The sequence below is a fragment of the Zalophus californianus genome, chromosome 8 (genome assembly GCF_009762305.2).
Source record: "Zalophus californianus isolate mZalCal1 chromosome 8, mZalCal1.pri.v2, whole genome shotgun sequence".
NCBI lineage: Eukaryota > Metazoa > Chordata > Mammalia > Carnivora > Otariidae > Zalophus > Zalophus californianus.
In genome coordinates, this window is record NC_045602.1 from 93,757,206 (window position 1) to 93,770,857 (window position 13,652).

Genomic DNA, 13,652 nt, shown 5'->3' on the forward strand with positions numbered 1-13,652 from the left:
ACAAATTTTTCTGATTTAAAAGCATGCAGCTCAATTATGTAATTACCTAATAGGTTATGCAGGTGCTGTGGATCTTATCTGGTCTCGAGGGGACATAATCCGAGTTTCGGTGGCTTTAATGATGTATTTACTCAAGAGACGGGATTGACTCCAGCTGACAGCAAAGGGACCCACAGGTAAACATCATTTACATGTGGCTGTTTAATTAGCCATTTACCCAAGAGATCAAAGTAAATATTTCTGAGCTTCGTTAGATTCTTCACCAAGTAATTTCTAGTAAAACTTTCTTAAATTTTGAAAACACTTAGTTTTATGATTTTTATCTATGGAGAAATATTTAACCTATACTATTTACTAAATGTATATATTGTTTCTTTCTTTCTTTCTTTTTTAAGATTTTATTTATTTATTTGACAGAGACAGGGAGAGAGGGAACACAAGCAGGGGGAGGGAGAGGGAGAAGCAGGCTTCCCGCTGAGCAGGGAGCCTGATGTGGGGCTCGGATCATGACCTGAGCCAAAGGCAGACGCTTAACTGAGCCACCCAGGCGCCCCTATATTGTTTCAATGCAGAGAAATAACTCAAAGACACTTGATTTTGCTCACTGTGACAGGATGGTTGTGTAAACCAAAGCAGTTCTAGAACCCACAAAAGCATTTTGTTGTGAAGTTCACAAGGCTTGTCTTGCTCGTGTCATTTTGGTAACACGGTTCTTTAGGGCTGTGCATTTCTTCAGTCCTAAACTGACAGAAACGGCCCGCTTACTTCTACTTTTAAGGACAGACTTCGTCATTAATTTGTTGGTAGCTTTTATGATTGTTACGAAGATGAGATCATGATGATTTAAAAAGGAACAAAAAGCCTACTAGGGGAGGCAGAATATCATTTGATTCCTAAGTTCTTAATCAGGCAGCCCCCTTCCCATTAATACTGGAGTTATTATTTGAAAAATTATGAGTGAATTGGTAATCTGGAACTTGGAATATATGTTCTAAACAACTTAAATAACAACATGATTAGATAGAAAAGGGCAGTAGATCTTTCACCCTTGATGTGGCTGAGATGCGAAGTACTTGCAGTGAATGGAATGAATGGGAAACAATGTTGTTATAAAATAGTACTGAATAAAATGGACAATAAAACCTGAGAACAAAATCCTTCTTAAGAACTACATTTATCAACAGATACGGAATGGACCTACGAAACAAAGGTTCTGTTTTTCCTAAAGAATATCGTTCTTTATTTACTGAATCACATAAAATGCAGTAAAATGCAAATGTGTGTGAGAAGGATACATTCCAGGTAATCTGTGAAAAGAGAAACGGGATCCGTGAGAGGCACACAGGGGCTGTATCTATAACCGCAGCAGGTGATTTCTGAAGGAAGCAGGTAAGAGGAGGGTGAGGAAGGGCAGGGTGATGGCAGGGTCGGGGGAGAACGAAGCAGAAGGTGAAGTCTGAAACAAATCCGGTGCAATGGTAATGACACACATGAACTTGGGCAGGCATGGGACTGTTAAGTTCATTACATCATTCTATGTGTATATGTCTGAAATGTTAAAAAAATCTTTCTCCCCTTTTTAATTAAAGAGGCAAGGAAGGGGGGCTTGGGAAGCACTGAAGGTGCTCTGAAAGGCTTGGGGAAGGAAGTGATGGCAGCGACTTGACCACACAGTGACAGTGGTGTGTGACTTCGGTGCTGAGGTGGCAAGGCTTGCCTCCAGGAGGGGCACAGGTTGAATCTTTGAACTTTGAACATGATACAAATACAAACTTAAAAAGGATCAAAGCCAGAAAACCCTACATTACAGATAAAGATGAAAAAACACACTTTGAAACAAGACACACTGACAAGACATTAAACTTAGAAGAAGCGCCATCTCTCTGAATAGATGGCCTTCTAGAGAATCACGAAGACTATACTAGGCACGCTCTAGACCTGGGCTTCTGGGTCCTCCCTTGCTCTCCTTAGGGACCTGCCCCATCTGTTCAGCATCTTCACACTCTCCATCGGGTGCCTCCTTGCTTAAAAAGCTCTCAGAGCTTTCCGGGTCTGCTAAACCAAACACAAACTCCCTACTTGGGCTGGATGGATGCAGCACACAGGGCCCACGACACCCTGGACCTTCTTGCCCACGTCCCCCAGCCTGGAGCCCACCCTCCAGCCAGGAGGACCGGAGCTCAGCTCTACTTCCTGGGTCTGTTCTTTGGCTCCCAACAGCCCTTCCCTGTTGCCCCTGCCATCACCTGCCTGATGCAACCCCCTGCACTCTTAGCCTGTCAAAATTCTGTCTCTCTTTTAAGGGTCACCTCACACCTTTCTACGCCCTCCACTGTAAAAGTTTGCCCTCATTCTATCTCCAGATGGCTCGGCTCCTTCTTCTGAAGGCCCATATCTTTTGCTATTTTCTTATTGCACACATCCCACTATGCCATTCCCCAGAAGGAGATGCCATGTTTTTATTTATTTCTTTCTCTCCAATGGATCTGGGCTGGTACCTGTGTACAGAGGTGGATCAATACATATTTGCTGAATTAATATTTATGACTTTTCAGTATTTTTATATGGAGTGGAGAAAGAAAACCAGAATGCTACAAGATGCTTCTAAGTTCCTTGAAAAATGTTGTGTTTGTTATGTTTAAATAGGTTACCTCTAGGATCTGAATTAACTGTATGGAGGGAGTTGAGATTCCTACACAAAACTCTGTGCAAAAGGCCTGAAGTGCAAACAAACAAACCACAAAACCTCACTTACTATGTAACATTTTTTTCAAATATTTTAACCATTGTAAAGAATGTCACTATTTCCTCAAATAATCATTTGCATAAACTTGAAACTTATTTTTTAAAAAATAAATATTACTGACCCTTGTCGTCTGGTTCATGTTTTTGACTGGGAAAACTTTAGATGGCTTAGCTACCTCTTCTTTGATAGAATTATCATGTTCTTGCAAGGTGGCAACATGCCAATCCAAGTGTGCCCTCAATAAGGCTGCTGCTGGGGCTTGTTCAGATCTGTAAAACAGAAAGGGGAGACGCATTAAAGACTGGCAGTACTGTGTTACCTAGGAGATTCCTTCATTTTTAGAGGTGCCACAATCAAGTTAACAAAGAACAGTTTATCCAGAGAAGTCTGGAACCTAGTATATTCGGGAGTAAGGTAATTTCCAGAGTCCAGGTATCTTTTTTTTTTTTTTTTTAATTTATTTTGGTTATGAGTTCACTTGCTAAATGAGCATTCTCAACTTTGATTGCCTACTGGAACCACCTGGGGAGATTTGCAAAATCTAGGTGTCTGGGGCCATTCCTAAAGGATCTAGTAAAACTGGACTGGGGTGTGGCCTTGGCCGTTAGGATTTTTTTAAGGCTCACAGAGTGGTTCTAATACGTAGCCATGGTTTCAAATCACAGCATAGGTGGTCACGCTCCTCTTACGTGTGGTTAAAAGAAACCGATCACATTTTATTCTCAACAACTCTTATCCTTGTTTACTCTTTGTTATCCTTGTTTATCCTTGTTATACTTGTACTATGGTCTACTTGTAATTAAAAAGCATTAAGATAATATTAGGAAAGAGTTCAAAAGCGAGCCTAAGTTATATGCCCAGACTATGGCATGTAGTACACCTCTGGGGTAGGAGACGGACAAGATGAGCCTGGAACACCTTGGTATCACAGATGAAGCTCTCAGAGACTATTGAGTCGTGTCTACAGGCCTCAGAGGCTATCATGAAGGGGATCCCACTGGCCCAAGATGAGACATTTTGAACACCAAAAAGAATAATGACTGCAATGGACTGACACACAGCAGATACATGAAAATCATGAGTTCATTTAAAAAATAAATAACAAAAAAAGTAAGGAAGCTTTTAAAAGAATAAAAACCTTTGGATTCAGCCTTAAAAAAGGAAGCAAGTCTTGCCACATGCTGCAACATGCATAAATCTTAAGGACATTATGCTAAGTTAAATAAGCTAGTCACAAAAAGGCAAATACTGGATGATTCGATTTACATAAGGTACCTAAAATGGTCAAATTCATAGAAACAGAGCGGAATGGTGCTTGCCAGGGACTTGCAGGGAGAGAGAAATGGAGAGTTGATTAATGGGTGTAGAGTTTGTTTTGTGAGATGAAAAAGTTCTGGGGATCTGGTGCCCAACAACATGAATATCCTCAATGCTACTGAACACTTGAAAATAGTTAAGACGGGGGGCGCCTGGGTGGCTCAGTTAAGCATCTGCCTTCAGCTCAGGTCACAATCCCAGCATCCTGGGATCAAGCCCTGCATAGAGCTCCCTGCTCAACCTTGGGGTGGGGGGAGGGGAGTGGGGGGGTGGTGTCTGCCTCTCCCTCTGCCCCTTCCCCTACTCATGCTCTTTCTCTCTCTCTCTTTCATTCTCTCTCTCTTGCTTTCAAATAAATAAATAAAATCTTTTAAAAAATGGTTAAGATGGTAACTTTTGCTGTGTGTGTTTTACCACAATTAGTAATATGAACCAACCAGCCAACAAACCTTTGGAGGCTGCTAGGGCAACCACTCATTCTGATAATTGGTAAGTAAAGGGACAGAATCATTTATCCTACCTTTGTGGTCAAAAAAATGCATTTCAGGATTACCAAGAAGTTGATGGGCAAAGTTCTTCCAACTAAAAAATGCACAACAAATGAATTAGTCACCATTCTGTAAGTCCAAATTAATGAATGCATCCAAGAAATGGTAATTTTGTGAAAATTACATAGTGGTAAAATGTCATACTAAAGGCATCAGTGTGCCAACGCTTGAGCCTACAAATCAGTCTTAGCACCACTAAAAGTGGGACAACCTGCCATTCCGTGCTGCCTGCGGACGTGTAACAGAAGGACCAGTACCACCTACCATGTTGTCTTGCCCAAAATAACTGGTCTGGAGTATAATCTTTTTTCATTTATTATTATTATTACTGTTATGTTAATCACCATACATTACATCATTAGTTTTTGATGTAGTGTTCCATGATTCATTGTTTGCGTATAACACCCAGTGCTCCATGCAGAACGTGCCCTCTTTAATACCCATCACCAGGCTAACCCATCCCCCCAGGCCCCTCCCCTCTAGAACCCTCAGTTTGTTTCTCAGAGTCCATCGTCTCTCATGGTTCATCTCCCCCTCCGATTTCCCCCCCTTCATTCTTCCCCTCCTGCTATCTTCTTCTTCTTTTTTTTTTTTTTTTAACATATAATGCAGTATAATCTTGTATCTGGATTGAACCACCAGTTTATGGGTAACATCATTTGGATCCTTTTTCAAACAAATAAAATGTAAAAAGACTTTGAGACAATCAAGGTCAATGGGCAAAGAATAGGTATTAGATAAGGAATCTTGTTAAACAGTAATGTGTTAAATGCTTATCTGTTAGATAAGTATTTGTATTTGTAAATGAAATATGTTATCTGTTTTAAATGACTCAAGAAAAAAGTGTGGGGGAGAAAAAGAGATAACACAAGACTAAAAAAATGTTGACAATTGGTGGATCGTGGTTATAAATCATGGGATTTCATTATGTTGTTATATTTGCTTTTGTGAATTTTTTAAAATTTCAAAGTAGAAAGTTAAAAAAACCCAGGGTACTAATGTCTGTAATTACTTGTAAATGCATCAAAATAAGAGATTGAGATTGACAGACCGGTGGAAGGATGGAAAGACAGATAGATATAGGTGTGCAATAACATGTCAATGGTAGATCTGAGTGGTAGATATAGGGATGGATGCTCACTGTACAGTCCCTTTATTTTTCTGTATGTTTGGAAATTTTTGTAATAAAATGTTTGGGGAAAAAAGTAAGTCTATGTACAATTCAGAATATGTACATTCTTTAATGCAGCTTTATTGTTAAAATCTTTGCTTGACTTAACCAAGACTTGCATAAAGTAGGATGTGTCATGGGGATCCTTGAACTTCTTTAAAAACTTCCCAGAATGATTCCAAAGTTTCTGGCTAGTTTGGCAGACAGCCCCTTCAGTAACTTGAATTTGTTGGTTTCTTCCAGACTTCACTGAAGTCATAATGCCACTCAATTCCTTTGTTCTGATTCTTATATAAATGAAGGAACATCCATCTGCATTTGGTTTCACAATAGATTTCCCTACTGGGAAAATGCACTCACAGGACAGGAGCAAATTCTAGTCTATTCAGCTGTTGTATTTCTTATAATGAGTAAATCAATTGTGTTTCTAGTCTGAAAGCATGTTTAGTTAGGTTGAATTAAACTTGAAAACAAGTTGAATTAGAATGAATTACATTAATTAAATTAGTTGGGATGGATTGAATGATCAGAGACCAGTCTCTCAGGTGATTGATACACACGATTTCTGCAGAGACAAAGCCAAGGCAAGACTCTGGCTACTAATATCCCCACCAACTATAACCATCCCTCAGGTCCTGGGATGAAGAACTAGCTAAGGTTTCCCACAATTACTGTAAAACTTCACAAAAGGCCAAAACCATTAATCGACTTGCACAGGGCCAAGCAGCAAATGAACTACTGAAGGAGTTACTTCAGTAAGAATCTTGTGACTTTGGAACAGCTAAGCCAACCCTTAAAGCACAAAAACAGGCTTTTCTGCAGATTTACTTCAGGATCGACTGGGCAAGGAGGGCAAGAGCTATGGCTGTCTTTGCATGAGATGTTGCCCATGGTTCTACATAAATACACCAAATCAGAAAATTTGCAAAGCAGTACAAAGGCCTTACAAAAGTTGTTTTCTCTTTTGTCCACTTTCATTGGAAGATTTGTAACATCGGTGCCACAGAGAGAAAACAAAGTTTGGTGTCAGTTAAATGATATACTCCTCTAGTTAAAAATACAACAAAAGAAGAGACTCGAGTCTATAATTAATTTCATATATTTGGAATGGTTGCCAGTCAGAAAACTGCAGTTTACACAAATGTACCTGTGCTTCCTAACCACAACTGATTTACAACAGATTGGTAATTTGATCAAAGTTTTAAATGCAGAAAAATTAATGAACATCTTGCTTTTATTCTGAATACAGGCAGAATAAAATAAAGAGGTTTTTACATATTGTAATCCAAACAATATAAAGCTGACTCAATTTTTCAGCTCGAGTTTGAGAGCAAAATTGGGAAACCATATTTGAAAGGCAATTAATTAGTTGCACCTGGAAAAAAAAATGATAGTCTCATGATGGCTCATCATATAAGATAAAATTACTTATTAAGTAATCGTTTTTATCTTAAAATATGTTTTCCCAAAGGCAATGATGAACAAAATTTTTTATCAAGTACCCCCAATGACATGAATCATATTTTAGTAGTTAATTGTTTAAAATAGTGACCTGGTCCTCTACCTAGTAAAAAGCCTTTCTTCCAAATGAAGGTCTTTGAACACTTAATCCTTGATATAACAAAAATCAATAACAATGATAGTAATGGTCTTGTTCTTTTTTCTTTTAAAATGCTTCATTTTTTGAGCAGGAATTTGGAAGCCTTCACATTAGCTTTTAGAGTAGGTTATGGGGCAGGTGTCCTATTCTACAGATGAGATTAAAGAGACAGATGTCGATTGCCATGGTTTGGTCAGGGGCACAAGCAGGACTTTGGCCACACCAAACATGGCTCTATTCAACAGGTTTTAAGGAGTTCTTAACTTGCTAGAGGCTTCCCACTCTGCCTGGCTCAGACTTCTATGACATCAGAATCATTAGCAATCGAGGAACAAAAGCAAATCATTCTCTCCAAATCTGAGTTTCTGGAATGGTTCATCAAACTGACTAGTTTGGTCCAGGGGAGATCACCAAGAAGGCAGGAATATTTCACTTAGGGGAGTACCCAACAATAACTACCAGGTGTTGAGGGGTGTAGGGGGGTGGTTAGAGCAAGGAAGGCAGGGGGGAGCCAGATGCCATGGTTAAAACAGTTAGACAGAACATGTATTTAAAGACCTGACTACTTGTCTCTCACAGGTTCTATATACACTTGGCACTTTTTCCAAGGCTAGAGAGCGAAACAGTGACAATCAGTGTCACTATCTTTAGTGACACACTATCCCCAGTCACAGTACATGGGACAATTCTAATTGTAACAGAACATAACACTGACATTAGTAACCATTCCTGACTTCTTTATCTGGCTTTAAAAAATGACTCTGGTAACCAAACAGTCTTGAAGGCTCCAGATATTAATTTTAAAATTTGTGTTGGTCATAAAGAAGGATAATTTCTTAGGGAAGGCTGATTTATACACAACTGTAGATCAATAGTCGTGTAAAATGCAACCTTTCATAATGGAAATCAATGCTCTATCATGCATGTTGAGAAACTATAACAAACGTTAGTCTAGTAGATATAGATATTATATCTTCTCATCCACAATCACAGTTTGGCAGCTTAGGTTAAGAGAGTCAAACAATGAATCATTTAGTCTAACAAGTCAGTTTGCACAGAGAATTATAAATGCATATATGCTTCCTATGCCACATGCCACAACTGTGGTTTATGCCGAATAGTATATCAACAGATATAAAAGGTGGTGAGAAAGAAACAAACATGGCTCAAAGAGCCTCATGACACACAAGCACCCAACGACCTATAGAGTGCAGAAAGACTCCTCCCAGGCAGCTTCTTCCACCATCTTGTAAAGGAGTATTTGAAGACTGCTGTTTTTTATTTCACATGATAAATACATGGAAGAGGATTTTTTTGCTTTTACTGCTTTAGGTTGAAAAGCTACTGGCTAGGAGTCATTTCCAACATTTCCCATAGTTTGGGGATCACTAGTGGAGATGCAAAGGGTAAAGTAAACACACTTAGGACTTGTGAAGCTCATTGTGGTCTGTGAAATGGAACCATTTGACTGGCCAAGTTTTTTTTGTGATAAGGCCCTTTTAGAGACCATTATCCTGACTTCTCATGCCTTGATGGGATCAGACTTAGGCTGAATTCTAAAGAAAGTAGTGAACATAAAACAGCACACATGGCACATTAAAGGTAGAGAAAATGATGTTGGAGGTAAGATAACCAGACCCCAGGAGCCTCTCCTGTGCTCTCAGCCACACAAGGTCCTTGCAGATGGGCTTTCACAGACACCCATCTGCTGACCGGGCCTGAGTAATAATCTGTTCTCTGCTAGTAAATGGTAGGACTTTTTTTTTTATAAGAGGAAATACAGTCAATCCCCAAAATACAAATCAAAGCTAGAACACTGGCAACATTTGTGTCACATGAATTAGACACCTACCAGATGACATTACTGGACAAACCATTATACACATTACACATTTGTAATTTTATGAACTCAGCAAGTAGCCCAATGTCATAAAACTTCTGAGGCCATGAACAGAAACCCAGATTGCCTAAAAGGTGGATAGAAGGTATGGAATGGATCTGACTGACTTAAGGAAAAATGTACAGGCGTTATGTATGGTTCATATGTGCCAACCACCCTGCAAATAATTAACTCTGTCTCTTTCTCTCATCTCAGATTTGTGGCCATTTAAGGCATATCTTTGGAATGGTGGCTCTCAAACTTGAAGAAGAAGAGTTCCCTTAAGGGTGCATTAAAATCCAGATGGCCACACCCCATTGCCAGATTCCTGATTCAGGGGGTCTGAGGTGGGGCCTGAAAACATGTGTTTCTTTTCTTTCTTTTTTTAAATTTTTTAAAAAAGATTTTATTTATTTATTTGAAAGAGAGAGGGCACACAAGTAGGCAGAGCAGCAGGCAGATGGAGAGGGAGAAGCAGGCTCCCCACTGAGCAGGGAGCCTGACGCGGGGCTTGATCCCAGGACCCTGGGATCATGACCTTAGCCGAAGACAGACGCTTAACCGACTGGGCCACCCAGGAGCCCCAGACCACGAGTTTTTTTAATTTTATTTATTTGACACAGAGAGAGACAGCAAGAGAGGGAACACAAGCAGGGGTAGTGGGAGAGGGAGAAGCAGGCCTCCCGCTGAGCAGGGAGCCCAATGTGGGGCTTGATCCCAGGACCCTGGAATCATGACCTGAGCCAAAGGCAGACGCTTAATGACTGAGCCACCCAGGCGCCCCAGAACACAAGTTTCTAACAAGCTCCCTGGTCTTGTTGATGCTGCTGGTCCAGCGACCACACCTACAGATTGGAGGCCTGGGTCACTAGCATGACCTTGGACATTGAGGAATTCATCCCTCTAGGAGGTGGTTATACTGGATCATATCCTGGGTTGTTCTCAAGGTATGCTAATATGCCATACAAAGGCTACCTGTGCTCCCTCTCCCCAAGTAAGCCCTTAAAAACACTGCTATGAGCAGGGACTGAGTGGATATACCCAATTAACAGTTAGAAACAAATACATTTACAAAGAAGTAAATGTATTGTGATTTACAGTTCGTAAAAAAGTTAAACTGACGACTACAAGCATCTACCCCAGTGGTGACCAGGTGAGCTAGGGGTCTGCAACTCTGTGACCCTTCACATTTGGAAGCATCTTGGAGCAAGAACAGCCATTGCACCCCAGCAGCGATTAATACCTGACTTGCTTTTCATCGCTGTTACCCCCAGGTAAGGGTCTCGGAAGCTGGTGAAGGACAGCTGCTCCGCAGGCTTCAAGGTCTTCTTTCAGAATGACACTGTGATTATAGAGCCTATAAAATAAAACAGGTACTGCCTGAGATGTTTATTTAAGCACAGACGGCCCGCTTCTAGAATCTATGGTGGTTCTTCATGGTTTATTGAAATATATCTGTAATATAATCTAGACATAAAAATGCAGCAACTAGACTGTCTCTCGACAAAAATGTAAAATGGGGCAGTTAGAAAAACTTGTTTGTGTGTATGTGGCAGTTTTAAATCCATCAGAGGAAGCAACTTTTAACCCTTTGAAGACTTTAATGTTGTTCAATCTACAGCTGTGCAATCTCATTCAACATTGCATCTGACTGATAGGAATGCTAGATAATCTTAACAGCAGAAAAGGCTAATTTTATATTGTCAATCATAACAAAGTTAGAGCTCCACAACTCATGTGAAATTTACTTAAATCGTCACTGCTAAGAAATTGGAAACTGCTGGCTGAAGTATAGGTTATGTCCTCTATTTCTGAATGCAGAAAAATGACTATTATTTCTCCATTCAGATCCCACTACGATAAAATTTTCTTTATTCTTAGTAAGAAGAGGAAGGCGTGGGAAGAGAGACTGAGCTTTCATTACTTACTTCCAGGATACTGGGGGGACCGACAGAGTCTAACAATTTGGCCACTGTTTCTAGTTAGGTCTGTCATAGTACCGTTAGCCTCCAAAGAGATTGGCTAGTAGCTTCCTTTTAAAAAGTGTCTATTTGGGGGAAAGTATGATTCTAAAAATCTATTGGAAAGGATATCAAAAACAAAACAGTACTTCTACTTTAAAGGAGATGATCACAGTTGGAAATGTTTGATATATACCCCCAAATGAAAATGAAGCAACTCCGAAAGCAATGTGTTAATTAGCAAAGTATTACTAATTTACAAATTGCTTATGACCTACCTACTTCTATAGTTGGTTAAGTTACTGGATCCATTTGAGAGCCCTGTGCCTGATATCATGGGGATAAAGGAGCTGTGCTCTGTCCTACGGGAGGGTGAGAGACAACTGCAGGCATAGTCCCCCTTCTTCCCCTGCTATCTCCCTACCCTGATGTAGGCTTTCACTCTGGGCAGGAAACAAAAATGGAACCCCGGGATCTGGGACCTATTCTGGGCTCTGGGTCACACTGTCAGTGCCCCAGCTCCCTGGGCACTTGACCTCTTGTCTAGACTCTGAGTTTGGATTCTTAGTCCCTGTGGGCCAGGCCTGGGCTGGGACCTTCACTCCTGAGCTCTCCTGTCAAAAACCTTCCAGACTCCTGGCCTATGTCACTTATAGTACCTATGAATACTTTTTTTGGGCAAAATCTGGGTCCCAATTTTTTCTGAAAGACTTTATCTTGCCGCCACTCGATTCCTACAATAACACCTGCTCTTAAGAAGGGGAAGATAAGCCCACCACTGGTGAGCCGATTTTAGAGATGTAAAGGGGAGCTCAGAACCGGTGGGCAGACAATTAGGAATGGTGAGGAGGACCCTCGACCAGGCAACACTTAGACAGAGGGGAGATAACACTTCAAGCTTAGGAGCGGCACAGGCGAAGGTGACAGGAAATGCCAGGTTAAGAGGGGTGTAGGGACCAGCAAGGAAACAATTTGGCCAGATAGTGGTTGCTGTTGGTGGTGATAGGATAGTACAGGTGACTCCTGAAGAACACAGGCATTATGGGCACTGACCCCACCCCCCAATACAGTCAAAACTCCATACATAACTTTTATTTATTTATTCTTAAAGATTTATTTGAGAAAGAGAGAGAGAAAGAGAATGTATGAGTGGGAGGGCAAGAGAGAGGGAGAGAGAATCTCAAGCAGACTGAGATCACGACCTGAGTCGACAGCAAGAGTAGGACGCTTAGCCGACTGAGCCACCCAGGTGCCCCTGTACATAACTTTTTTTTTTTTTAAGATTTTATTTATTTATTCATGAGTGACAGCGAGAGAGAAGCAGAGGGAGAAGCAGGCTCCCAAGGAGCAGGGAGCCCGATGCGGGACTCGATCCCAGGACCCTGGGATCATGACCTGAGCCGAAGGCAGACGCTTAACCATCTGAGCCACCCAGGCGCCCTGTACATAACTTTTGATTGCCCCCGAACTTAACTACCAATAGCCTACTGTTGACTTGAAGCCTTACTGATAACATAGTTGGTGAGCACACATTTTGCATACATATTACTGTATTTTTACAATAAAGCTAGAGAAAAGAAAAAAACCATTAAGAAAATCATAAGGAAGAGAAAATACATTTACAATACCATATTTATTGATAGAAAGCCACATATAAGTGGACCCGTGCAGTTCAAACCTGTTGTTCAAGGTGCAACTGTAATGGGAAATTAAAATTCGATATAAAACTCTGATGAGAAAATAGCGATAAACCTTTCAGATTTCTGAGCGAGGGCTGGTTTCCTGAAAGCAGTGTTTTCGAGAGGGTTAGCTTGGCAGCCATGGGCTGATGCTGTTGGTGAAGGGAGAAATCTGAGGCCCCAAACCAGCCAGGAGACTGAGCTTGTGCTGGCAGGGGCAAAGCACAGAAGTGGGAGAGCAGCAGTGGGGTTGGCAGGGGCGGGAGCAAGCGCCCATGGTGGGGGCTGGTGGGGTGGGACTGTGGAAGGCTTGGGGCCACGCTTCCAGCAAAGGGCTAGTCATTCACAGCTCCCACTGTGGTTCTCAGTGATGCTGATCTTCCTAGTGTTCAACAGAAGCCAGAAATCCACCATCGCAAGGTTTATTTTCATAGGCTATCTACCAAATTTACAAATGTGGCCATTAATTCAAAAGAAGATAAATACTATGCTGGACAAACAGAGCCCGCCTGCAAGCCCGTGGGGTCTCCAAGCTTAGACTGCCTTTAGTCTGACTCCCTGAACCAGGTGGTACACCCGGAACAGGGACCACGGCTCGATGTTTCTGTAGCTCCTCTAGAGCGCTGGCACGCTAGTGGGAGTCAGCAGACACTCAGGATGCCGGTGTACCAAGGCAGGCTGTGCGTGCGGTGTTGCGTTGGGAATAGCTTCCTGCCGGGGAGGAGTAGTTTACCTTTGCCATTCTTAGGAA

At 41.3% G+C, this 13,652-nt stretch overlaps 1 protein-coding gene across 1 annotated transcript in view; it reads right to left on the reverse strand.

The window, feature by feature from the left end:
- Window positions 1-13,652, reverse strand: part of KIZ (kizuna centrosomal protein) — a 125,560-nt gene that overhangs the window by 36,482 nt on the left and 75,426 nt on the right. Inside the window, exons 7-8 of the mRNA XM_027622818.2 lie at window positions 10,505-10,618; window positions 2,868-3,015 (exon numbers count right to left, since the gene is read on the reverse strand). Coding sequence (XP_027478619.1) covers window positions 2,868-3,015; window positions 10,505-10,618 — 262 coding nt within the window. The remainder of the gene's footprint in view (window positions 1-2,867; window positions 3,016-10,504; window positions 10,619-13,652) is intronic.